The 24,039-nt window shown below is 37.8% G+C and overlaps 1 protein-coding gene across 1 annotated transcript; it reads left to right on the top strand.

Annotated features, from left to right (window-relative positions):
- Positions 1 to 22,676: 22,676 nt before the first annotated feature.
- LOC145982823 (uncharacterized) lies at positions 22,677 to 23,819 on the top strand. Its single transcript, XM_083116183.1, has one exon. The coding sequence runs from the start codon at positions 22,677 to 22,679 to the stop codon at positions 23,817 to 23,819; it is 1,143 nt and encodes a 380-aa protein (XP_082972309.1).
- The last annotated feature ends 220 nt before the right edge of the window (positions 23,820 to 24,039 follow it).

Here is a 24,039-nt window from a genome sequence, read left to right as displayed (position 1 = left end):
TCTTTGATTTCTTTCATTTCGTCACTTGGGCTAGGGTTTAGTTCCACGCCTCCAATCACTAATAACACTAGCACCACTAGTCCGTAAGCAAAAAAACACTGTTTGAATCCAAAACTGCACTCCATGGTCGCTTGACATTTCGAAGGCACTTTTCCCACGTACATTCCTATACGGCAGCGCCAGGTCTCGGTCGACACCCCCATCTCTTCGCTAGGCACGCGGTTCCACGGAGCAGATGTAAACACGTCCGTCCACTTTCACTTCCATCACTGTTGGGCTCCTTCTCTCTTTTTCTTTCTCTTCCTCTTTTACTTTCTCTTCCAATTCTTCCCTCCCCGTTTTCTTCCTTCTTCTGTTTATGTCCAGTCTATGCTGCTTCTCATAGCCATTCTTTTCCGGCTGTTTCCATAGGCTATTTATTTTGCCTTCTTTTTCACATTCTTTCATGCATATTTTCTTGATTCTGTCCTCCATATTCTTTATAAAATTTATTTTTGTCATCTCACTTACATCACTTCTTTTGTGGCAGAATACCCTTGCTGCACACTTCTTCTGATGCCAAGCTGTTTCAATTGAAATTGATTATCTACGAAGTGAAATGTAAAGAATGTCAGAGTATGTACATAGGAAAAACGAAAACAAAAGGCTGAAAGACAGGTTGAAACAACATAGGGATGATGTTCGACTTAAGAGAGAGAGAAATGCAATATTTAAACACACGAGAGAAACAGGACATGACATAGAGTGGGATGAGGCTAAGCAGATAGGAAGGGAGAAGAGAATGCTAGTGAGAAAATGGAAGGAAGCCAAGGAAATAGAGAAGAAAGGTGAAGAAGACACAATGAACTGGAATGGGGGACTGAAGTTAAACAAAGAATGGATGAAAATGTTAGAAAGAGTGGAAAGGACAAGAGAGAAAGATGAGAAGAGAAGGAAGAAAAATGAAGGGAAAAGAGCGTGAGATTAAAAGTCCAACCACATTCTATATGGAAGTAATTGTGTTTAGCCTTTTTGGTGAAAGTAAAGTTGGCAAGTGAAAGTCACCTGCTAGAAAGTTCCAAACAACTTTCTAAATAGTCTGGAGGGAGTAATGTTTGTGTATATATAATGCCCTGTTTTTGTATCTTGTTACTTTTGTACTTGATACAGAGTCTGAAGAAGACCTTGCTAGAAGGTTGAAACGTTACGTTTAGTTTATGTTTTTAATAAAATAAATTACTGCCTTGGTCAGCATATTTAGTTTTTCATAATCATGGAAACAAGGCTTAATGGTGTTAAAAATGGTAATCAAACTCATCCCAGACTCGGTCGGTGTAACATGTCCCTGTATTGACCTACAGTGCATGTGTTATGTGATCACGAAGTTCATGGATGGACATGGGCAACGGTGATAAATAGATGCTGCCTTTAACGACTCCCCCCCCCCTCCAAAGAATGAAATCACGTAGTGAGAGATCCGGCGAACGGGGTGGCCAAGAGAGAAGGTTGTTTGTGTTCGATTCAGCGCTGTGGAAGAACACCATTCATAAGCACTTATATCATACGTTCCTGTAAAAATGGTGGACGGGGAAGCTCCGCCCAGTTGTGGAATGTAATCGTCGTAATTGGTTTTCAGTCGGGGCATCTGCATGCTCTAGTCACCGACTTGGGGGGCCCACTTAAACACTTCACGCACTCTTTCAATGCTGTCATAAGGCACACGAGGTCGGCCAGGATTCTGCTTTGGGATGGGGCCAGAGCCCCATTAGCGCGTTCCTGGCTAATTGGACATTTTTCAAATACCAGTCTGGTCGTTTGCATTCCCTACGCATATAATGTACAGTGACTTGCAATAAAAATGCTTCTGCCTCTTTAGGCTAATCACAATGTTGAGGATGAATTGATGCAGGGGCATTCACAAAAGAACGCCCATACCCACGTTGGCACTAGAACCAGGAACCTTTCCCATGCGATGTCGTGAGTCGACCGCTGAACGTGCCATTTACGTGTAAACAACACATGCAGACATCATTGGATATAACTCCGATCTAGATCCTCTGCTTTAAAATGTTGTGCATTAGGAATTTTCAATGTGAGTGAGGGTGCAGTAAAGACTAAAAGGTAATGTTATCAGCGCCATGCTTTGGTCGTCTTTATCCCCAAGGATTGTCCCCAGGTACCCATTTATTTGAGGCTGGGTGAACTCCTAACAATTTTATAGAGGAACAAGGTTGAAAAATCCAAATAGATCAAGAACCCTGGGAATCCTACCCACGTGGCAGTCAGACTAGACCACCGCGGCTTACTTAAAGGTATATTTAGCACAATAGGATCATCAGTTATATTTCTGTGAAATATCATAAGAGATGTGTGGTATGTGAGATAGGCTATTTGTACTTTAGACCACTAGATGGCACTCCGTTTCCGCATGGAAAAGCTGGTTCAGTACGAACGATACGCTTGAACAGGTTTTCATCTACAGAGCGGATCAAACCCGCCCATGCAGACGTCTAGCCGGTACAGTCACCGGCAATTTTAATGTAACACCTATGTCCAGAAATACTGTCTCTTTCTCTCTAGGCGTTGTGTGCGTTGCCTACCACTACGGCAGGGGTGGCCAACGCGTCGACCGCGGTCTACCAGTCGACCGGCAAGCCGCTAGAGGTAGAACGCGGTGCTCTGTCATATTATACGGATTTTATTATGCATAGTCACAAAACATTTTATTACTTAGAGGAAGATTATTTCCGCAACATCCTTGGCTGTTATGCATTTGAAATTTCGGAACGAGTCCAAACTCTCGTAGCAGCCAATCAACCAAGCGAGCCGCTGACGTCATCTCAACCCAGAACCTATCGCTAGGCCCCTTGCTCAAGCTCTGCACACCCACTAGGCTCGCTAGACAGACTCGCTCATTCTGCTGGAGACGTTCCGAAAGTAATTGGATTCTACGTACCTCTCTGTACTTTTAACTGTTGTATCAGGAAAAGAGCTTTGTTGTAACCGTTATTTTCTTTCTTTGTTGAATCACATAATAATTAACCATAAAAAATGTAAATATTCTTTGCCTTCTCCGTTCGGAGTAACTAACAATTCGTTATTGAACCACTGAACAATCGAAAGGTTTCTTCTCCTACACTACATTGTTGTTAGCGACAAGGCCGGTTTGATTACATTGTCAGACGCAACATTGTTTGCACAAAACACTGGGCCAGTAGGCAGTTATTCGCAACCCTGTGGAACGCTGTGACGTTTGTCGAAAGTTCTTAAGACTGTAAACTTGCTGTCGGCAGTTTATTAGTCGTGCTACAAGCCGCCAAGTCATGAACCAGGTAAGAAGAAACAAAAGACTTACCACTATCACAGTGAATGGGAGTTCTTATTTATTAAGGTGAAAGATAAGTGTGTCTTATAAGTAGTATGATTTGACCTATAACCAGCGTGAGAAAGTATGAACCCCCCTCAGGCAGATTTGCCTACACTTAAAACTTGCTCAACATGCCCCTATGAGCTTTTTGCTCAAGTGTGGAACCCCGTCTAATCCAAGATTTTTGTAAAAATACCCTCGGGAAGTTCCTGAGAAAGTATGACCCCCTCAGATTGATTTGTCTACACTTACAAAAGGCACTTCTGTCAGATTGTTGTCCATAAACCTGTCAAAAATATGCCCCTCTTGATATTTTTTTTGCCCACACCTAAAACTACGCCAAGATACACCCACACCCACACACACACACACACCCACACACACACACACACACACACTGACCTTGACCTTGACCTTGAGATGACCTTGATCTTGACCTTGACCATTTTTTCGATTATTTATTCGATTATTTTTTCGATCATTTTTTCGATCATTTTTTCGATTATTTTTTCGATTATTTTTTCGATTATTTTTTCGATTGTTTTGACTCTGACCTTGACCTTGACCTTGAGATGACCTTGACCTTGACCTTGGCCACACCCACCCACATACACACCCACACCCACCCACATACACACCTACACCCACCCACACCCACCCATATACACACCCACACACACCCACACCCACCCACACATATTTACTTCCGGTCCACTTGTGGCCTATTTCTGGTTTATTTATATTGCATCATGTTTTGCAACAAATTATTACCCAATATTATGCTTTAGGCATGTGTTGTTTTCTGATTGGTTGGTTATGACATAAAGTGATGATGTGTTATATTATGATTGGCTTATTGTTTCAGATATTTTCAATGCGGTCCGTGCTTAGGGTATATAAAGAGATTTTGCATTGCATATCAGCCAGTATTGTGAGAGTTGTTGAAGAGTAAGGGTGTGTTGTTGCAGTGCTGCTCATATTTTTTAAACACAAAAATATTGCAGATTTGTATAAATTGAATTACAAATCTATTTGATTTAATACACAGAATTTTTGACAACCTGTCATAGGTTTATTAAGTATAGAGTTTTGATTTGAACCCCAAGAAATTTTATATAAATACCAAAGCCAAAAATATTAACACACATACACACACACACACACAATAAGTATTTAAATCACACTGCTGAACCCAACTGATATTTTTTTTATTACGCATAGAATTTTGATTTGAATCCCAAGAAATTGTATATAATAAACAACAACAAAAATGCCAAATCAAAAATATTGTAATCAATGCAAAAAGAATATATCTAGCCCCAATTGGGCTAAGCATCAAAGGAATTGTAATCCAGACAAATGCAGAACTCCCACAAAAATTTGCCCTAAATGCCATAGAAAATATAGCATGGAATACCTCACTTATAAACATAAAGGTACTTGCTCTGCACAGTCATCAACATTGCCCCCACAACCATCTACATCTGGTCTGAAAAGGAAGCATGAAGCATCTGTTAATGCTAGAGCAGCAAAGCAGCCACGCTATGCACCCATCCATAGCAGTTTTAACGGCCAATTAAGGGATCACCGTTTTGTATCAGAGCCAAGATGTGACATTCAGAATTTTTTGAACAGTATAAATCCAGATGTGCAGGCAATTCTAAATGCACAAAATGGCTCTTATAAGCTGTCCCTCAAATTGTTTACACAATATAAGAAGCCAAATGGCACAAAATTTACACAGCCCCACATAACAGAAACTGTACCTGTATATTCAAATGCAAATTCAGACAAAATAATAAGCAGTTTGATAGATCAATTGAATATTAAACACTCTGAATTTGCAGCAAAAGAGTCTGGATGGAGCCTATGCGGATCTTCACACAAGTTATATGTTAATATTTCTGAATTCAACCCATTACAAGGTTCCACTTATGTGCCATTACCTGCCAATATCAAAAACAAAACAGCCGTGGTTAATATAAAAAATAATGACCAGAAATGCTTTTTGTGGTGTATTTTAGCTGCTTTGTATCCAGTTTCAAGGGATCCTGAGCGAATAAGTTATTATAAACAACATGAAAATGATTTTGATGAGGCAATGGAGGGTTTAGAATATCCAATGCCTGTACAGAATATTGATAAATTTGAAAAAAAGGCCAGGAATATCAATGGTAAACAATTATCTATTAATGTATTTACTTGTTCTACTGACCGTGGCAATTGCTTGATAGATCCTCTCAGAATCAGTACATTTGATGATGATTCTGCTGTTCCGATTGATCTGCTCTTAATTAAAGGGGATGGCACATATCATTACACTCTGATACAAAATCTTGAAGCTTTAGTCAGAACACAACTAGACAAATCCAATACAATATTCAAGTTGTGCAGAAGATGTTTGTCTGTATTTGATGGTAGAAAAATGGTGAATGGTGTTTGTGAAAAGAATGCAGAAATTGCTAAAAACAAGTTAATTGAGCATCTGAAATACTGTGGCAACCATAAACCTGTTCATATGGTGATGCCAATGCCAAGTGAAAATGCAAAATTCATAAAGTTTGAAGCCTTGTTGGAACACCCAGCATATATAGTCTGTGATTTTGAATCAAACCTCAAACCCCTGCATTCTGCAATCCAGACCCTGAGGAATCTTCAATTACACCACATCAGCTACATGAACCTTCCAGTTTTTATTATGTGGTTGTACAGGATGGGGTTGTTAGTAAAGAAGATTTATACATGGGAGCAGATGCCATCAAAGAATTTGCACAGAGAATAGAAAATGAGTGCCATGACATAGCATCTAATATCTTATTAAAATCAAAGCCCATGTTGCCTTTAACAGAGGATCAGATTGAAGATTTCAACAATGCAGAAAAATGCCCGGTATGTGATTCTGAATTTTCAGATACAAATATCAAGGTGAAACACCATTCTCATACAGATGGTAAATTCAAAATGGCCCTGTGTAATAGCTGTAATATTAAGATCCAGAGACCAAAATTTGTCCCTATATTTTGCCATGGTGCATCCAATTATGATTTTCATCATTTGATCAGGTACGAGGGGTTTGACAAGCAGAATTTAAATATTTTAGCTGAAAATAATGAGAAATATATTGCCATTAGCAAAATAATTAAAGTTAATGGTGTTCCTATTGACTTAAGATTTCTTGATTCCTACAGAATTCTGTCTGCTAGCCTGGCTACACTGGCCACTCAATTATCTGATGATCAATTCAAAATTACATGTGCTTTGTTTCCAAATCAGGACCTGAAATTAATTAGGCGAAAGGGTGTATATCCATATGATTATGTTACAGATTTTTCTAAATTTGATGAGTGTTCTCTGCCACCAAAACAACAGTTTTACAGCAAAATCAGAGCATCTGGAATCACTGATGATGATTATCACCATGCCCAGTTGATGTGGAACAATTTAAAATGCCAGACATTTGGTGATTATCACAAGGCCTATTTAAAACTTGATGTGACCCTCTTAGCTGATATACTGCAGGCATTCAGAAAATCTTCCATGCAAAATTATAAGCTGGAGCCAATGTATTTTTACAGTGCTCCGGGCCTAGCATGGTCTGCAATGTTTTAAACACTAAAATGCAATTGGATCTGATCCAGGATCAAGATATGTACTTGTTTATGGAGCAATGTATAAGAGGAGGCATGGTGCAATGTTCTCAGAGATATGCCAGAGCAAATAACAAATATATTCCTGATTATGATCCAGCATTGCCATCAAATTATATACTGTATGTAGATGCAAACAGCCTCTATGGTTATGCCATGATGAAAAAACTGCCATATGCAGGGCTTGAATGGGTTGAAGATTTCAATATTGAAGATCTTAAGGTTTTTGATGACAGTAATTATGGCCTCTTCTTAGAGGTTGATCTGACAATTCCAGATAATTTACACAATAACTTTTCTGATCTGCCCCCAATTCCTGAGGTTGAGTGCTCACCTGGCTCTAAACACAAGAAATTGATGATGACTCTAGAGCCGAAACATGATTATGTCATATATTACAAAAACCTCCAGTTCCTGATGCATCATGGTGTTCAAGTGACCAAAGTTGGAAAAGTTTTGAGGTTCAGGCACTCAAGATGGTTGAAACCATATATTGATACAAACACAGAGCTTCGAACATCTGCAATGAGCCAATTTGATAAGACCTTGTTTAAATTGATGGTCAATTCAGTGTATGGCAAAACAATTGAAAATGTCAGAAAACATACCGATGTTAAAATAATTACTGACCCCAGCCGGAGCAAAAAATTGATTGCAAAGCCTAATTTCAATTATAGAAGAATTTATGATGAAAATATGGCACTCTTCAACATGAAAAAAACAAAAATTAAGTTTGATAAGCCTATTTATGTAGGGGCTGTGATATTGGAATTGGCCAAATTACACATGTTAAAATTGTATTATAATGTGTTGAAACCTTTTTATGGTGATTGTGTAAAATTGATGTACATGGACACAGATAGTTTTGTTCTTGATATTCAAACAGAAGATGTTTATCAAGATATAGCACAGCCTGAATTGTTTAAATATTTTGATACCAGTGAACATTCAAAAATTCAACACCACAACAAAAAAGTACCTGGCAAGTTAAAAAATGAGACACTTGGTGATGTTATTGTGGCATTTGCTGGGTTAAGGGCCAAGATGTACAGTTTTGAAACATGTAGTGGTGCTGTTGCCAAAAAGGCCAAGGGCATTGGCAGAGTAACTGTTGACAAAGAGCTTGAATTTGAGGATTACAAAAATTGTCTCAAATCATGTAGCACAATCAGAACATCAGAATCCATAATTCAGAGTGTGGATCACTTGTTGACTAGCAATATTGTAAGAAAAGTGGCTCTGGACCCACATGATGATAAGAGATGTATTTTATCATGTGGCATACATACTCTACCATGGGGGCATTGTGATTTGAAAAATGGCAATCAATGCCCAATTACAGAGCATGATTTGAAATAAACAAACATGCCTATGAACTTATTTGGGTTCAAAAAACAGGCTATTATGCAGCTAACAACACCACAACCCTCTTCTGATATGATATCTAAACTAAGTGCTTTGTTAATTATTCATCTGAACAGCATACTTACAGATGTTGATGATGAAACAGGTAAAACATTGTACATATTTAACAATAATTTAAATCATTACCAATTACCTGTAGGTGGTCAATTGCAATTTATTACAACCCCTGAGGGTAATGTCAAGATTTTAGTAGGGAGAAATATTTATAGAATTAAGCACTCAAACATGATTTCTGGCACTGTTTATACTGTTTCTGCTGGTGACTGCTTATATATTGAGGTCCCTGGATTCTATGACAAGCTTATACCCTTTTTTATAGAATTAAGAATTAGATATTCAATAATAAATAACCACTAAAACAAAATGCCTAATGATATATTTGGCCATACAAGACATGAAGATCACAGTGATGAGATTCTGATGCTTGATGTCAGAGTCAAGAAATTAAGAAATGATTTACAAGCTTTACAAACCACACTCAATGCCAGTCTTCAATTAGAAATTACAAATCTGCAATCACAATGCATGGACCCTCTTCTTAAAATTGACTCAGAACTTAAATTATTGCTTCAGAAATATACTGATTTGGCCACATTGGATAATTTTCAAAGTTTAGAAGAAGCTGTAGCAGCTCTTCAAGCCAAATTTAAGACCCAGGCCACCAACTCTGAGCAATTGAAACAACAATTGGAAGAGCAGATAAATAATGTCCAGACACAGCTCCAAACAATTGTCAAAAGCATAAAATCACAAGAAGATTTTGATCTAGTGATTTCCACTCTAAAGGAACAGATTCAATCATTACAGATACCTAATCTGGACCCCTTGAACAATGCCATAGCCGAGGTTAAAGAAAAAATTGAGACACTTGAAAATTTTATGAACAACTTGCCATCTTCTGATGCTTTGAGTGCAATAACTCGGAGTGTTGCCAACATCAAGCTGCAACTTGAAACATATGAAGATTTTGGAAAAATTCAAAGTACCATAACCCATCTTGAGGGTACAATAGCAGCAGTGCAAAGTGATTTGACAAATGTACAAGAATCCCGATTGCCTGGGATTGTAGATACCCTTGTTAGTGTCCAGCAACAGATCACAAAACTTGAAAACCTCAACACTGAATCTGAGCTATCTCATTTTCATCACTTGATTGATGATATCCAAACAAAGCTTGAAATTTTACAACAATCAACACCCACTCAGGCAGATATAGCCCTGCTCCAAAATGCTATGCAAAATGTGGCTGATGCTTCTGAATTAAACAATGTAAAATTGGCACTTGAATCTTTGCAGAATACTGTATCAAATCTGCCTACATCACAGGAACTTAAAAATATTAAGAGGGCAGTGAATCGCATATTGAAATCAGAAGATATCAAGAATATCCAGACAGAGATCAAACAACTTACTCAGACAGTGGCCACTCTACCAACTAATCAACATATTAATGAACTGCATGCCTGCTTGAGGATATCAGAAGACAGGTCCATGATCTTACAGCTCAAAATTCAAAATTGGCAGTTATTGAAAATTTGCAACAAATTGTAGCTAATATCAAGCAACAGCTAGGGACCATGGAATCCAATCAAGCAAATGCTTTGTCTGTTTTTGCCACCCAGCTACAAGAAATTGTGCAACAATACAAGAAACTTGTTGTGGACATAAAAATCAAGCCAGGCCATGATGAAGTTGTTAGGACCATCAATGAGCATCTTGAATCTGTAACAAGCAGATTGCTTACAGCAGAAAAAGAAATAACCGGCATAATCGAGAATCCAAAACATACAGTAATTCTTGAATTGTACAGCATCCCCAACAAAGAATATGATTCACCATTTACACCAGGTGGCAAAATATATATGCTGTCCCCTGCACAATTTTATTACCAGTTTTTTGTTGGGGGCACACTTAGACCAATCAAGATCAAATATTGGCTTCAACCACAGGCACACCACTACCCTACCTTATCAATAACAAATAACAAAGCAAAAATCACCAGTGTAGACTTAGAGGATTTTACAGATCCCAATACATTAGAAACAGCCTATGCTGAAGATGATGGCTCTCTGGAATTTAAAATACAAATAGGGGACAAATTATATTTAGAAAATCCTGTAGTATCAGCTGCTGAACACCGCATAGTTGCAATATTCTTGTTTTCATATTATGTCTAGAGAAATTATTGTTCATGAATTACACAGACAAGCCAGACATATTTATAAGAGACTGCCAGTAGTCACAAAAGGCATAGATGATTTATGGCAGAGCGACTTGATTGAGATGGCAAGTGGACAGTTGAAAAACTTAGACAAAATCAACAAGGGCTACAAGTATCTACTCACTGTAATAGACACATTTTCAAAATTTGCCTGGGCTGTGCCACTCAAATCCAAGACTGGAAAATGTGTTACAGAAGCCTTCAGGACAATCATCAATCAGAGTGGAAGATCACCGCGCTATAACAGATAATGGCAAAGAATTTTATAATTCTGTGTTCCAACAATTTATTAAAAGCCAGTCAATACAACATTATTCGAGTTACAGTGATCTCAAGGCCTCAATTGTATAGAGATTCAACAAAACCATAAAAAATCATATGTATAAACAATTTACACTTCAAGGTAATTATAAATGGCTTAATATTCTTCCAGAACTTCTACATAAATATAACAACTCGGTCCATTCCACAATCAACATGAAACCCTCTGAAGTAACTTCATCTGATGAGCAAAAATTGATCAGGACTGTTTATTATCCTAGATACCAGCCAACAACAAGAAAGGCCAAATACAAGATGGGTGATCAAGTAAGAATCAGCAAATATAAGCACTTATTCAAAAGAGGCTTTACAAGAAACTGGAGCACTGAATTATTTACAGTGGTTCAAGTTAAACCGGGGACCCTTAACACATATATAATAAAAGACCACCGAGGAGAAATTCTCAAAGGCAGATTCTATGAAGAAGAACTCAGCAAAACTAAACAGCCTGACACATATCTCATAGAAAAAATCATCCGCAGAAAAGGCAACAAGTTACTTGTCAAATGGCTAGGACTCCCAGAACACAGCTGGATCGATGCAGACAAAGTGATAATATGAGCACCTGGGATGTTATAAAAAGGCTGCCAGAACCTGAACAGCAGATTAAGAGAAATGGCAAGTTGCTGCCTGAAAATATTAGATGTCTTATTGTTGGGCCATCGGCTTGTGGTAAAACTACACTAATGATTGATAATTTTTTATTGGCACCCAACTGGTTAGACTGGAAAAACAGGCACTTGTATGTCTTCTCTAAGAGCTTGGAACAATTAAAATATCAGCAGCTGATGAAGCTATATGATGGACTGGATATTACCACTTTTGAATCAGATGTTAAGCCACTCCATGAATGTCTCGATAATTCTGTTGTTGTGTTTGATGACATTATACTGGATAATCAAAACAAGGTTAGAAATTTCTTTACACAGGGCCGACACAAAAACATTGATTGCTTCTACCTTGCACAGACTTTTTCAAAAATACCGAAGCAGCTGATCCGAGACAACAGCAATTTTATATGTGTGTTTCATCAAGATCATACCAACCTCAAACACATACATGATGAATATGTAGGTGGGGACTTGAGCTACAATGATTTTTCCAAGTTTTGCAGTAGGTGCTGGAACCAGGACAGTTATGGGTTTGTCACAATTGATATGACAAGAAAACCCAATAGTGGCAAATACAGAAATAAAATCAACAATTTTCTAGACATTGAAACATATATAAATAACCATGAAAAGGCCAATCATTGATGATCTTAAATTAAGAGATTATCTTGTAAAAAGATTTAAGGGATGGAAATCACAGAACCGAGGAATTTATGAACAACACAAACAAACAGAACAGCCTATTATTGATGCTATTAGTGAATTAGGTAAAAATATCAAAACTGTTACAGAGCAAAATCAAAATTTGATCACAGAGCTTGTACCTGTAGCTGCAAGGAACATATTAGATTATCCAATCACCCCACTTTCCAGTATTCATACACCTAGTCCTGTTGCTCCTCGAAGAATTGAAGCTACTCTGGATCCTATTGAATTGGGTCTTCTTGCTCAAAAATATTTAAGCACACCTAAAGACAACAAAGATGAGGTCTTTGGCTTATAATTTTATATTCAGAATCTCATCTTGGAGAAAAAGGTGCTTTTGTTAAGTATCTTGGCACACCTGGATTGTGGGAACTGATGACTAGGAAAAGGTCTGGCAGCTATACAGATCAAGATTATGAACATTACAAAGAAATATTAATAAAATCAGATGCTCTATACCAGAACAATGAACCCACACAAAAAAGAGTCAAGTCTAGCAGTGGAGCAAAATACAACAATTTAATCAAGCCCATATGGTCACAGATCAAGACTGGCAGTGGAATCAAACAATACAGCACCCTGCCTAAAGAATTTGTCTGGGTTGATGATGTCAGGAAACTTGTAGATAGGTTATTGGTGATAGCTGGGGAGGAAAATGCTGGCAACCACAATTTTTACAATGAAAAGGTTGGAATTATGGACATGATAAGCACAAAATTGTCTAATTTTATAGTGAATGACACTAAGGGGATTGGATATCTTATAAAAATTATTAATACTCTACCACCTAAATTTTGGAATATTTCTGAGGGTCTGGGGCTTGTTAATGACATTATAAACAAGCTGCCATTTGAACTACACATTCCAGGCTATCAGTATTGTGGCCCCGGTACAAAATTGGACCATAGATTAAACAGAGGGGACCCTGGTGTTAATCCCCTAGATGCTGCTTGTAGAGACCATGACATAGCATACAACACACATTCTGATCTTGACAAGAGACATGTTGCAGACAAGAAATTAGAAGAGGCTGCATTTGGTAGATTTGTAAGCAAAGATGCTTCTTTGAGTGAAAAAATAGCAGCATTGGGGACCACCATAGCTATGAACACCAAACAAAAACTGGGGTTGGGGTTGTGAATACGTATATAATAAACCTAGGATGAAGGCCAAGGGTGTTATGTATCAGATACCTTATGCAGGTCTTAAATCTCTTAAAACTATTGATAGTCTTTTAACCAAAAAGCAGCGCAAGAAAAAAAATTCTTGTATTGCCAAGGGCCATGGTATGAAATTGTTACTTAGTACCCCTCAATTAAAAAAATTACAGCAATCTAGAAAAAAATCACATGTGGGTGGATTTATATTTACTATCCCGGCCATCTTAGCAGCACTTGGGGCTGTTGGGAGCTTGGCTGGGGGATCAGCTGCCATAGCAAAAACAGTAATAGATGCCAAGAAGAATAGGGCAGAATTAGATGAATTGAAGCGCCATAACCTGGCCATGGAGAAACAAGGCAAAGGTGTTAAGAGAGCCATGAATAAGTTTAAAAAAAACAAGAGCCGCTTACAAACCAAGATATTGAAGCTTTAATCAAGCCACTGGGCATCAAACATTTTAGAGGTGTGTACATGTCTGATTCTTTACCAGAACAACCACTCAACAAAGAGTGTGGCATTGTTAATTTGGATAAGTACAAAAATCAGGGCACACACTGGATCTGTTATCTTAAATATTTAAACAATAATACATTCGTGTTTGATTCATTTGGAGGTGTTCCACCTGAAAATTTAGTACAATATCTAAAATCGGCTAATCTTTATTACAATAATGCCCGTGTTCAAAACTTCAAAGATGTTAATTGTGGACATTTGTGTTTATCTGTTCTTAGATATATGTCTCAAATAAATAAACCATCAATTGAAAATTTTCAAAAGGCCCTGTGGTATCTGAAACATCATGGGGGTATTCCATCTCACCAGCCAAAATTCAATATTGAAACTCAAATTACATGATGACATAGTGTATCCCAAAACAATAGCTCTCAGAGCATTTTATGGCATGTACTTGATCCCTAATATTACACACCACAACAACAAAATTGCAGTAGGGGATCAAAATATTGTCATCACTCCAGGGCAATATAATCTGTCCACTCTAAATGCTCAATTACCCAGAGGTATAGTATTAACTCAAAATTCTGTCACTCACAGAGTAGAGATTGTATCTGCTACAGAAACAGTGGATCTGGGTACTATAGGAGAGCTGTTAGGCTTTGAGAACAACACAAAACTTGAACCGGCCATCAAACACACTGCTATTAATATACCTAAATTCTTAGCCATAGAGACTCTGAATATTCACTGTAATGTGGCCGAGGGTATGATCACCAAATCAAATGGCATAGGCACTCACAAACAAACTGGCATCATTGCAACATTTAAACCTAATTCTGAATTTATGGAGCCAATCATCTACACTCCATCCCCAACATTATATTTTCCTGTGTGCCATAATAGAATAGATTACATTGAGTTGATGGTCACTAATGAAAAAGAAGAATTAGTTGATTTTGCTGGAGCCACAACAACTGCAATCATAGAGATTAATATTTAAATAAAAATACATACAAAAAAAATGGAAAATATTGAGAGTTATGAGCTACAATCATTCCCCCCAAACAGGAGGACATTTGCAAATTTAAATCAACCCAACACAGAAATTGAGGTTGATCTTGATGTAGGGGATGGCTTTATACACCCCCACAGAGCAGATCTATACATCAAATTTGATGTTGCAAAGCTCGATGGAACAGATTATCCGGCAAATTCAAATATAAGATTGGTAGATAATTTTGTGCCGCATCTGTTCTCTAAAATTGAGATCAGAAAACATGGTGTTGTTATAAACAGAGTGGATTATCCCGGCATTACCTCCACAGCTTTGGCCACACTAAAATTATCCAAAACCGAGGCTTCTTACTACAAAATAGGTGGATTTGAGGCTGGTGATAAAATTATATCTAAGAACCACACAGTGCTGTTCCCTATGCGCCTGTTGCCAGGATTCTTTTCAGATTACAAATATATTATGTGGAAGGGTGGTTTAAGAATCACATTTAGAAGAGCTGCCAATGATAACAATGCTTTGATGAGGTACAGTGCAATAAACTCCACACTCCTAATACCCTACCTGATGAAGGCAAATGCATTATTCAGACTATGGAGCTAAGAATCCCAGTTGTTGAATATGAGGCCAGTTATGCTCTTAAATACAAAGCAGATATAATAAAAAATCCACAGGTTCCTTTACAATTTTATACATATCAATGTGTACAGAAACCCGCCACTGGTACCTATTATGAGTTTGATGCTACAAATTCATTCTCCAGTATACAATATGACATGCCGGATTTTGTGGTGGTATTGTTTCAGACTGGAAGACACAATAATCAGGAAAAAAATTCAAGTAAATTTGATAACTGCAACATCAAGAACATATATCTTAAAAATGGCAGAAATGAGGTATTCCCTAGAGAAAATTATAATTTAGAAATGTCCAAGGATGATTTCCTCAAATTATATGAGGCATTTACAGCATACAAAAGGGTCACTACTGGCAATACTGACATGTATTACACACCAGATGAATTCAAAGCACAGAGACCCATGTTTGTCATCAACACTTCAAAAAGAAAACAAGTTGTGGTAAATGACAGGACAAACATTAAAATTATCTGTGAATTCCACGATACACTCCCTGATGACACCATATGTAGTGTTATTCTTATAGGGGAAAAATCTTATCTTTATGATGTAAGAAATGAGAGAGCCACAGAACAATTCTAGAAGAATTACATTATCTTAATACTAGATATACAAGTTGAGGCTGGTGCCCAATTGAACTTAAACCGGAAGTAAATATGTGTGTGTGGGTGGGTGTGGGTGTATCTTGGCGTAGTTTTAGGTGTGGGCAAAAAAAATATCAAGAGGGGCATATTTTTGACAGGTTTATGGACAACAATCTGACAGAAGTGCCTTTTGTAAGTGTAGACAAATCAATCTGAGGGGGTCATACTTTCTCAGGAACTTCCCGAGGGTATTTTTACAAAAATCTTGGATTAGACGGGGTTCCACACTTGAGCAAAAAGCTCATATGGGCATGTTGAGCAAGTTTTAAGTGTAGGCAAATCTGCCTGAGGGGGGTTCATACTTTCTCGCGCTGGTTTAAGGTCAAATCATACTACTCTTATAATATGCTAATTATGAACTGGGGAGATACGGCCTAAAACAGGTGCCAGGCCCACAGTACTGAAGCCAAAACTTATTTAATAAAAGTAGTATGGAGGCTCCCGGGAACAAGATCTGATTGGTCGAGAGCTGTCACGTGACTCTACGGGGGGCGTGGCTATATGTTCGTAGTCTTGGAGATCTCGGTCACGTGACTCTACGTAGGGTTTACGGGGGCGTGTCTCTGTATTTGTAGCGTTGGAGGGCATAAGCTAACCTAAGTGATGAGTTATTTGAGCCCCAAGTTGTGATTGGTTGAGACTGGTCACGTGACTTTGGTGTTGAAGTGTATAATCTTCACCCTGAGCAAGGAGTCTCCTGAGCACAAAGCTCCGATTGCTGGAGATTGGTCATGTGACTGGGCGATCTACATGGGTGTCATCGAGGACTTTCGGTTTATGTGTGACCAAGTTCTGACGTTACATGCAAACAAGAGTATTGTTGAAGAGCGTGCTGAAGCACGGAATGAGTCGGGCATGTCCTGGCATGTCTGTGTTGGTATCAGAGAGGTTGATAGCGTTGATGACTATAAGTAAACCTAAGCTTGGTCATTCTGTAGATAAGAAATGTACGGAGCATGATTAATCTTGGAATGAGCCAAGCCTGTCTCCGACATGTCTGTAGATATCGGAGACGTTGATAGTGCTGATGACTGTGAGTAAACTTATCTGTTGGTCACGTTGTTGATAAGAATTTTGTGGAGCATGAGCAACCTAGGGATGAGGCAAGTGCGTCTGTTGGGGTCGATGTCCGACAGTTCGAAAGGGATGGTGACTACAAGTTAATTTTATCCTTTGTTTGTTGGTCAACTTTTGATACGAACTGTGTGTACCATGAATAAGGTCGGAATTCAGCAAATGTGTCTGTCTGAGTGACGTCACAGAGGTCATCTGTGTTTGTGGCTATGACTAAATTACGTCTGCAACTTTTTTGTATCATATTTCGAGTTCTCTAGTTTTAAGTCCACTTTATGTACAGAAAGACTAATCGAGACTGGATCTATGACCGTCATGTATCTCTAACGGGTATCGAACCAGGGGTTCCTTGGTTATATTGTTAAAAATAATTATGGTTGAAGTTACACTTATGATGGTGATAATTGTAAAAAAAAAAAAAAAAGGAAAGAAAAAAAGTGAAGTTCTTCCCTGTGCCCTGCACCACGGTATGGAGGTATGGAGAGATTTGGAGATAAAGCCTCATGCTCTGTTATACACGGTCGAAGGTAGGGGTGATGTAATCAGCATCATGCCTCTGGCCGATTTTACCCCCCCCACACCCCCAGTTTCCTCTAGATACCCACTTAATACGACATTGGGTGGTTGAAAAAAAAATAAGAAAATAAATAAAAAATAAATAAATTGCGGTTTCCCCTTCTCGTCGGGGATAGAATTTTTTTTAAGATTTCATATGCTTGGAGGGAATGGTGTTTTTGAATAACATTATATATTAAGAACTTCTTTATTATGCGAGAGCTACGCTAGAGACTGCAACGCAGGGGGGCCACTTCGTATTTGCGTTAGCAAACTAATTTCATGAGTAAATATTTAAGATTTATGAAAAAAAAAATGTGTGGAGCTGGATTTGTTTTACTCAAAGTTGTGTTTTAAGAGTAGACAATTCTCTAGTTCTTTAGGTTGCTCTGTGAAAAATTTGCTTCTACTTCTCCAAAGGTCAGTTGCAGGGAGGGGAGAGTTTATGTGCATTGCCAGGTCGAAATTCGGCAGTAGGAATTACGCTTGCCTGATAAGGGGATTGCAAACTGTATTTATTTATTTATTTATTTAGTCCTGAATCACAGAGGCAAAGTCAGTCAACTTTGTCAGTATTTATAGTCTCGCGTAGAAGTTGTTGGCAGTACAATTCGTGGTTGTGAGTTCTGTGCGCTACGACGTATTTTGGATCTGTGCGAGGAAAACAAGTCCACACCGTCGAGTGTATACTTTTCGGTCGATTTTTTATTGTGGATGGATGAAGCAGAGGTGAACAGAAATGGGTAAGTGATACATATATATTATCGTTATTATTATTATTAAGTGTGCGTGTGAGATATGATATTCTATGTTTTTCATTCGGCATACAGAACATAGTTAAATATTATGTACTTACGTATATTGCGGATCAACAGATATAAAAATACTCCTTGTAATTCATTCATTCATTATTTAATTTGAAAGTTATCCTTATTTGGTGAGATGGCGCTGCTCCTAAAGCTACTAATTTTTCCAACTAGCAATCGAATCAGGGAATTTGTAATTCAGAATGACATTGCATTATTCTATCGAAAATGTTAAATAAAATAAACCATATTGGTGGGGATTTCTTTATAAATGAGTGCTTAAATGTATAACCACATAGGCTAATCGAAAATGGCTGCACAGGATGAGTGTGTGGAAAAAGAGCCTCGGTAATCAATAGAAAATGCAAGAGTGTAAGTAATTTTAATGGTTAAAAATCTAGGATGAACAACTCGAGGTGGCTAATTTCAGTATGAAATCAAAATTTAATTTCGTGTAATAAAAATATAAAATTATAAGGGAGGTAGTTTTAGTATTGTCCGAAAGAGGAGCACAATTTTATAGTGATTGTTGATGGGAATGTAAACTCAATAAGGAATAACTTTCTTCCAGGTGAACTATCTTCTTTACCATCAACGGAAAATATTCTTCGAGAAATTGAGAGTTGTGTTGGTGTTGATAGCGAGTTGAGAGAAATTTCTACACAAAGAATTGTGCAGGATATAGAGTCTGTAATCCATTCTTCACAAAATGTATGTGCTGTGTCGGAAAATCAGGACTGCAGATTTGACAAAACTATATGTCCCCAGAACATTCTAGGAATGAATAATTGTGTTAATGTTGGTAGTACGTCGGGGGAAATTTCTACACAGAGAATTGTGCAGGAAATAAAGTCTGTAATTAATTCTCCACAAAATACAACTGATGTATCGGAAAATCAGGACTGCAGATTTGAGAATAATATATGTACCCAGAACATTCGAAGAATTAAGAATTGTGTTAGTGTTGGTGGTGAGTCGGGAGAAATTTCTACACAGAAAATTGTCCAGGAAATAGAGTATGTAATTAATTCTCCACAAAATACAACTGATGTGTCGGAAAATCAGGACTGTAGATTTGAGAATAATATATGTACCCAGAACATTCGAGGAATTAAGAATTGTGTTAGTGTTTGTGGTGAGTCGGAAGAAATCTCTACACAGAAAATTGTGCAGGAAATAGAATGCGTAATCAGTTCACCTCAAAGTGTATGTGATCTGTCGGAAAAACAGGACTGTAGATTAGACAATAATATTTGTACCCAGAAGATATTAGACGATATAAATAGTTTTGTTGGATTTCCATTACCCAGGAAAGAAACAGTATCCGATTCCAACCCCTTAGAAACCCAACCCAACCCACATGTGATTCAGACGGGGGGTGGATCAACACACAGAAGGGGGAAGGAAGATACTGTGGAGAAAAGTGATCGTTTTACTGTGCAGGATGAGTTTGATCGTCATTATAAAAAATTTAATATTCAAGGTAGGCAGATGAATGTACGTCTTCATCATGTTTCAGAAAACGAAAATCCTTTACAGTGGATTCATGACGGTTTGAACCAGATAGTAAAATTACTAACAAGGAATATTGAAGAACAAGACCATGTTGGCTTAACTATAAGAAATGTCAATTCACCGAGAGATCCTTTTTGGATAAGTTTTCGACTAGCAACAGAACTTCAGAAGTGGTTTGGGAGAGCTTCGAGAAATTAGTTCAGAGCAATAGCAGTTTTTTGTCGTCTGATGATTTGATTTTCCATCTGCACCGTGTACGAGTGTCGTGTGGGGCAGGACGTTTTAAGAAAGGTTTAGACAATATGGACGAAGTTTGCAGAAAACGGTCTGGAATTATATGCATTACAAATAAGGATTACATGTGCCTTCCACGAGCAATTGTCGTAGCAAAAGCATATACACAACTTAAAGGTCATAATGAGAGAAGTAAATACCGAATGGGTCGCCCGATTGTCAAAATTGAAGCTTTGGAGTTATGCAGAGAAGCAAATGTGGTTGTTACAAAAAGAGGATGTGGTGTGGAAGAACTGAAAAGATTTCAAAATGTCTTGCCACAATATAGGATTGTTGTTTTTGCTGATCTCAGTGGTAATAATATAATGTTTGTTGGTAGTACCGATATAACAAGAACACCTCTTTACCTTCTGCATCATGAATACCACTACAATGTTATCACTTCGTTGACATCTGCATTTGCATGTGCTTATTACTGTGAACATTGCAGAAAGAAATTTGCGTCCATCACAAAGCACACAGATTGCTCACGTACATGTAATAAGTGTTTCCAGTCTCATGAAAACTCACCAGAAATTAGAGAGTGTTTAGATTGCAACAGACAGTTTCACGGGGATGTATGCTTCAATGAACATAAACGGAAACCAAAGAACGGAAAAAGTATTTGTGAGAAACTACACCAATGCCCTGATTGTTTAACAATTATTGCTATTAATCAGAGAAAAACAAAACATATTTGTGGTGAAGTATATTGCAGAATATGTAAGAAACATTGTCCTAGCGGTCATCTCTGTTACATTCAAAAATCATCACCACCAGAAAACAAAAAACCCTTTATATTGATATTTTACGATCTTCAATGTACACCGGACAGCAAATATGACAATCATACAGATAGAACAGAACACAAACCAAACCTCTGTGTTGTCCAACAGGTTTGCAACACTTGTAAAGACATACCTGATGTGTCGGTCCCCTGTAATTGTTGTGGGAAAAGGCAGTATATTTTCAAGGAGTCACCAGTGGAAGAGTTCCTGTCTTATATTAAAAATCTACCTCACAAATAAGATATTTACTGTATATGTCATAATATGAAGGGGTATGATGGACATTTTATTTTGCGAACGATGATTACCCAATTCCAGGTTTTTCCAGAGATTATTATGAATGGATAGAAAATCCTATTGATGCAAGCGGGACATGTTAGATTTCTTGATTCATTGAATTTTTTGCCTATGCCGCTGTCAAGCTTACCAAAAGCATTCGACCTGCCCGATGGTAGGAAGAAAGGATACTACCCTCATCTTTTCAACAATTCCAAAAACAAATTCTACAGTGGACAATTACCTGATGTAGAATACTACCAACCAGACCAGATGAAACCGGAAGAAAGAGAAAATTTTCTAAAATGGTACAGTGAACAGAAAGACAAGAATTATGTTTTCAATGCTGAATCTGAACTTGTTGATTATTGTATAAATGATGTTGAGATCCTTCGACTGGCTTGCTTGAAGTTTAGGGAGACCTTTCTGCAAGAAAGTGGTATTGATGTTTGGAGAGAAGGTGTGACAATATCTGGTGTTTGTAACCTACTATATAGAAGGAATTATTTGCGTGAGAATACAATTAGTTGATTAGTTGGGGAGACAACCAATCCATTGCAGCAGTTGAATGGCTTGTTTATGAGGAGATAAAAAGAGGAATATCTATTGAGCTTGCTGGAAAAGGGTTAGAAAGAAGAATATCTGGGATTAAAGTTGATGGATATTATGAAGATGAAGAAGGTAACGGTCATATTTTACAATTTCACGGATGTTATTACCCTTTTTGTGATAAATGTTACAGCAACAAAAATGGAGAAGAGAAATTTGCAGGTAATGACACCATGAATGCCAGAAGAGAGAGAACTCAAAGAATTACCCAACGCTTGGAGAGAAGTGGCAACAAGATTGAAGTAATGTGGGAATGTGAGTGGCGACAGTTAAAAAGAGAGAATCCTGAGATTGAAGAGTGTGTGAAAAACCACCCTATGACTATCAAAAAGCCTTTGGATCCTAGAGCGAGTCTAACTGGTGGTCGAACGAATGCCTCAAAGTTATATTACAAAGCTAGTGACGGTGAGAAGATAAAATACATTGACATTTGTTCTCTATATCCGTATATTTGTAAGTATGGAAAATTCCCCATAGGACATCCAACCATTTTTCTCGCCGAAGACTGTCCCAACATTGAGAATATCGAGGGGCTTGTAATGTGTACAGTTCTACCCCCCAAAAATCTCTACCACCCTGTATTACCCATGAAAATGAAAGGGAAGTTATTTTTTACCCTGTGCAGATCATGTGCTGAAGAGAATAATCAGGGAGAATGTATTCATAATCCAGACGAGAGATCCTTCACAGGCACATGGGTTGCAGACGAGCTAAGAAAGGCAGTTCAGGAAGGATACAAAATTACAAAGATGTACGAAGCGTGGCAATACCGAGTAACCAGTTTTGACCCGAAAACAAGACAAGGGGGATTGTTTGTGGAATATATTGACAAATTTCTAAAAATGAAGCAAGAAGCTAGTGGTTGGCCATCCAGCTGTAAAACTGAGCAAGATAAAGTAAATTTTATCTCGGAATATTACAAGAAAGAAGGAATCCATCTGGACTATGACAAAATTGAGATCAACCCTGGAAAACGGTGTCTCGCAAAATTGATGCTCAATAGTTTTTGGGGCAAATATGGGCAGAGACCAAATATGCCAAAAACCTCGATAGTATCACAACCCTCTGAGCTGTATACTGCACTCATGAATCCTTCCGTTAGTGTTAATTCGCTTATCCCTATCGACGAGAATTCTCTTGTTATGAATTGGCAACATGTAGATGAGGCAGTCGCTGAGTTACCAAACGTAAATATAGTTATTGCTGCTTACACTACGGCAGGGGCGAGACTTCATCTGTACAAATATCTTGAGCAGCTCAATGAGCGTGTAATATATTACGACACAGATAGTGTTATTTACATTTCAAGAAACGGAGAATTTGAACCGGTGACGGGTAATTATCTTGGTGAGATGACTGATGAGCTGGAGATTTATGGTGATGGAAGTTACATAACGGAGTTTGTCTCCACGGGTCCAAAATCTTATGCATTTAATGTGAAAAACCCTACCACACAAGTTCAAAGTGGCGTCTGCAAAGTAAAAGGCATCACCCTGAACTATGCAAATACCAAGATGATAAATATATTTTCGATGAAAAATATGGTGGTTAATGAGACAGAAGCAATTCATGTACATAACAATAAGAAAATTGTAAGAAGTAAAGACTTTAGGATCTTCAACAGACCTGAAAGTAAAATCTTGAAAGTGGTTTACACAAAAAGAAGAATCATTGAAGATCTGGATACTGTGCCTTTTGGATATTCAAATCCACAAAAGAAACAGCGCACGAAATAAATCTGTCAGAAGTATTTTTGATCCCGATAGAGGTTGATCATACGTGAAGGCCATACCTTAAAATACAGAGAAAATATGGAATGTAAGTTGGAACATCCCTTTTCTCTGATTCTAGCTGGACCGTCTGGATGTGGAAAATCAAACTTTTCTTCGAGAATTTTACTACATCTTAAAAGTTTAGTAAATATAAATTTTATTAATATTACCTGGTGTTACAGTG

This window comes from Lepisma saccharinum, unplaced genomic scaffold, assembly GCF_977018435.1.
Source record: "Lepisma saccharinum unplaced genomic scaffold, izLepSacc3.1 HAP1_SCAFFOLD_438, whole genome shotgun sequence".
Taxonomy (NCBI): Eukaryota; Metazoa; Arthropoda; class Insecta; order Zygentoma; family Lepismatidae; genus Lepisma; species Lepisma saccharinum.
The sequence above is the reverse complement of the archived record's forward strand: the minus strand, read 5'-3'. Positions and strand labels throughout refer to the sequence as shown.

What these genes read in the sequence shown, in the direction of transcription:
- LOC145982823 (XM_083116183.1), top strand. Translation starts at nt 22,677, where the DNA reads ATGAAAGGGAAGTTATTTTTTACCCTGTGCAGATCATGTGCTGAAGAG.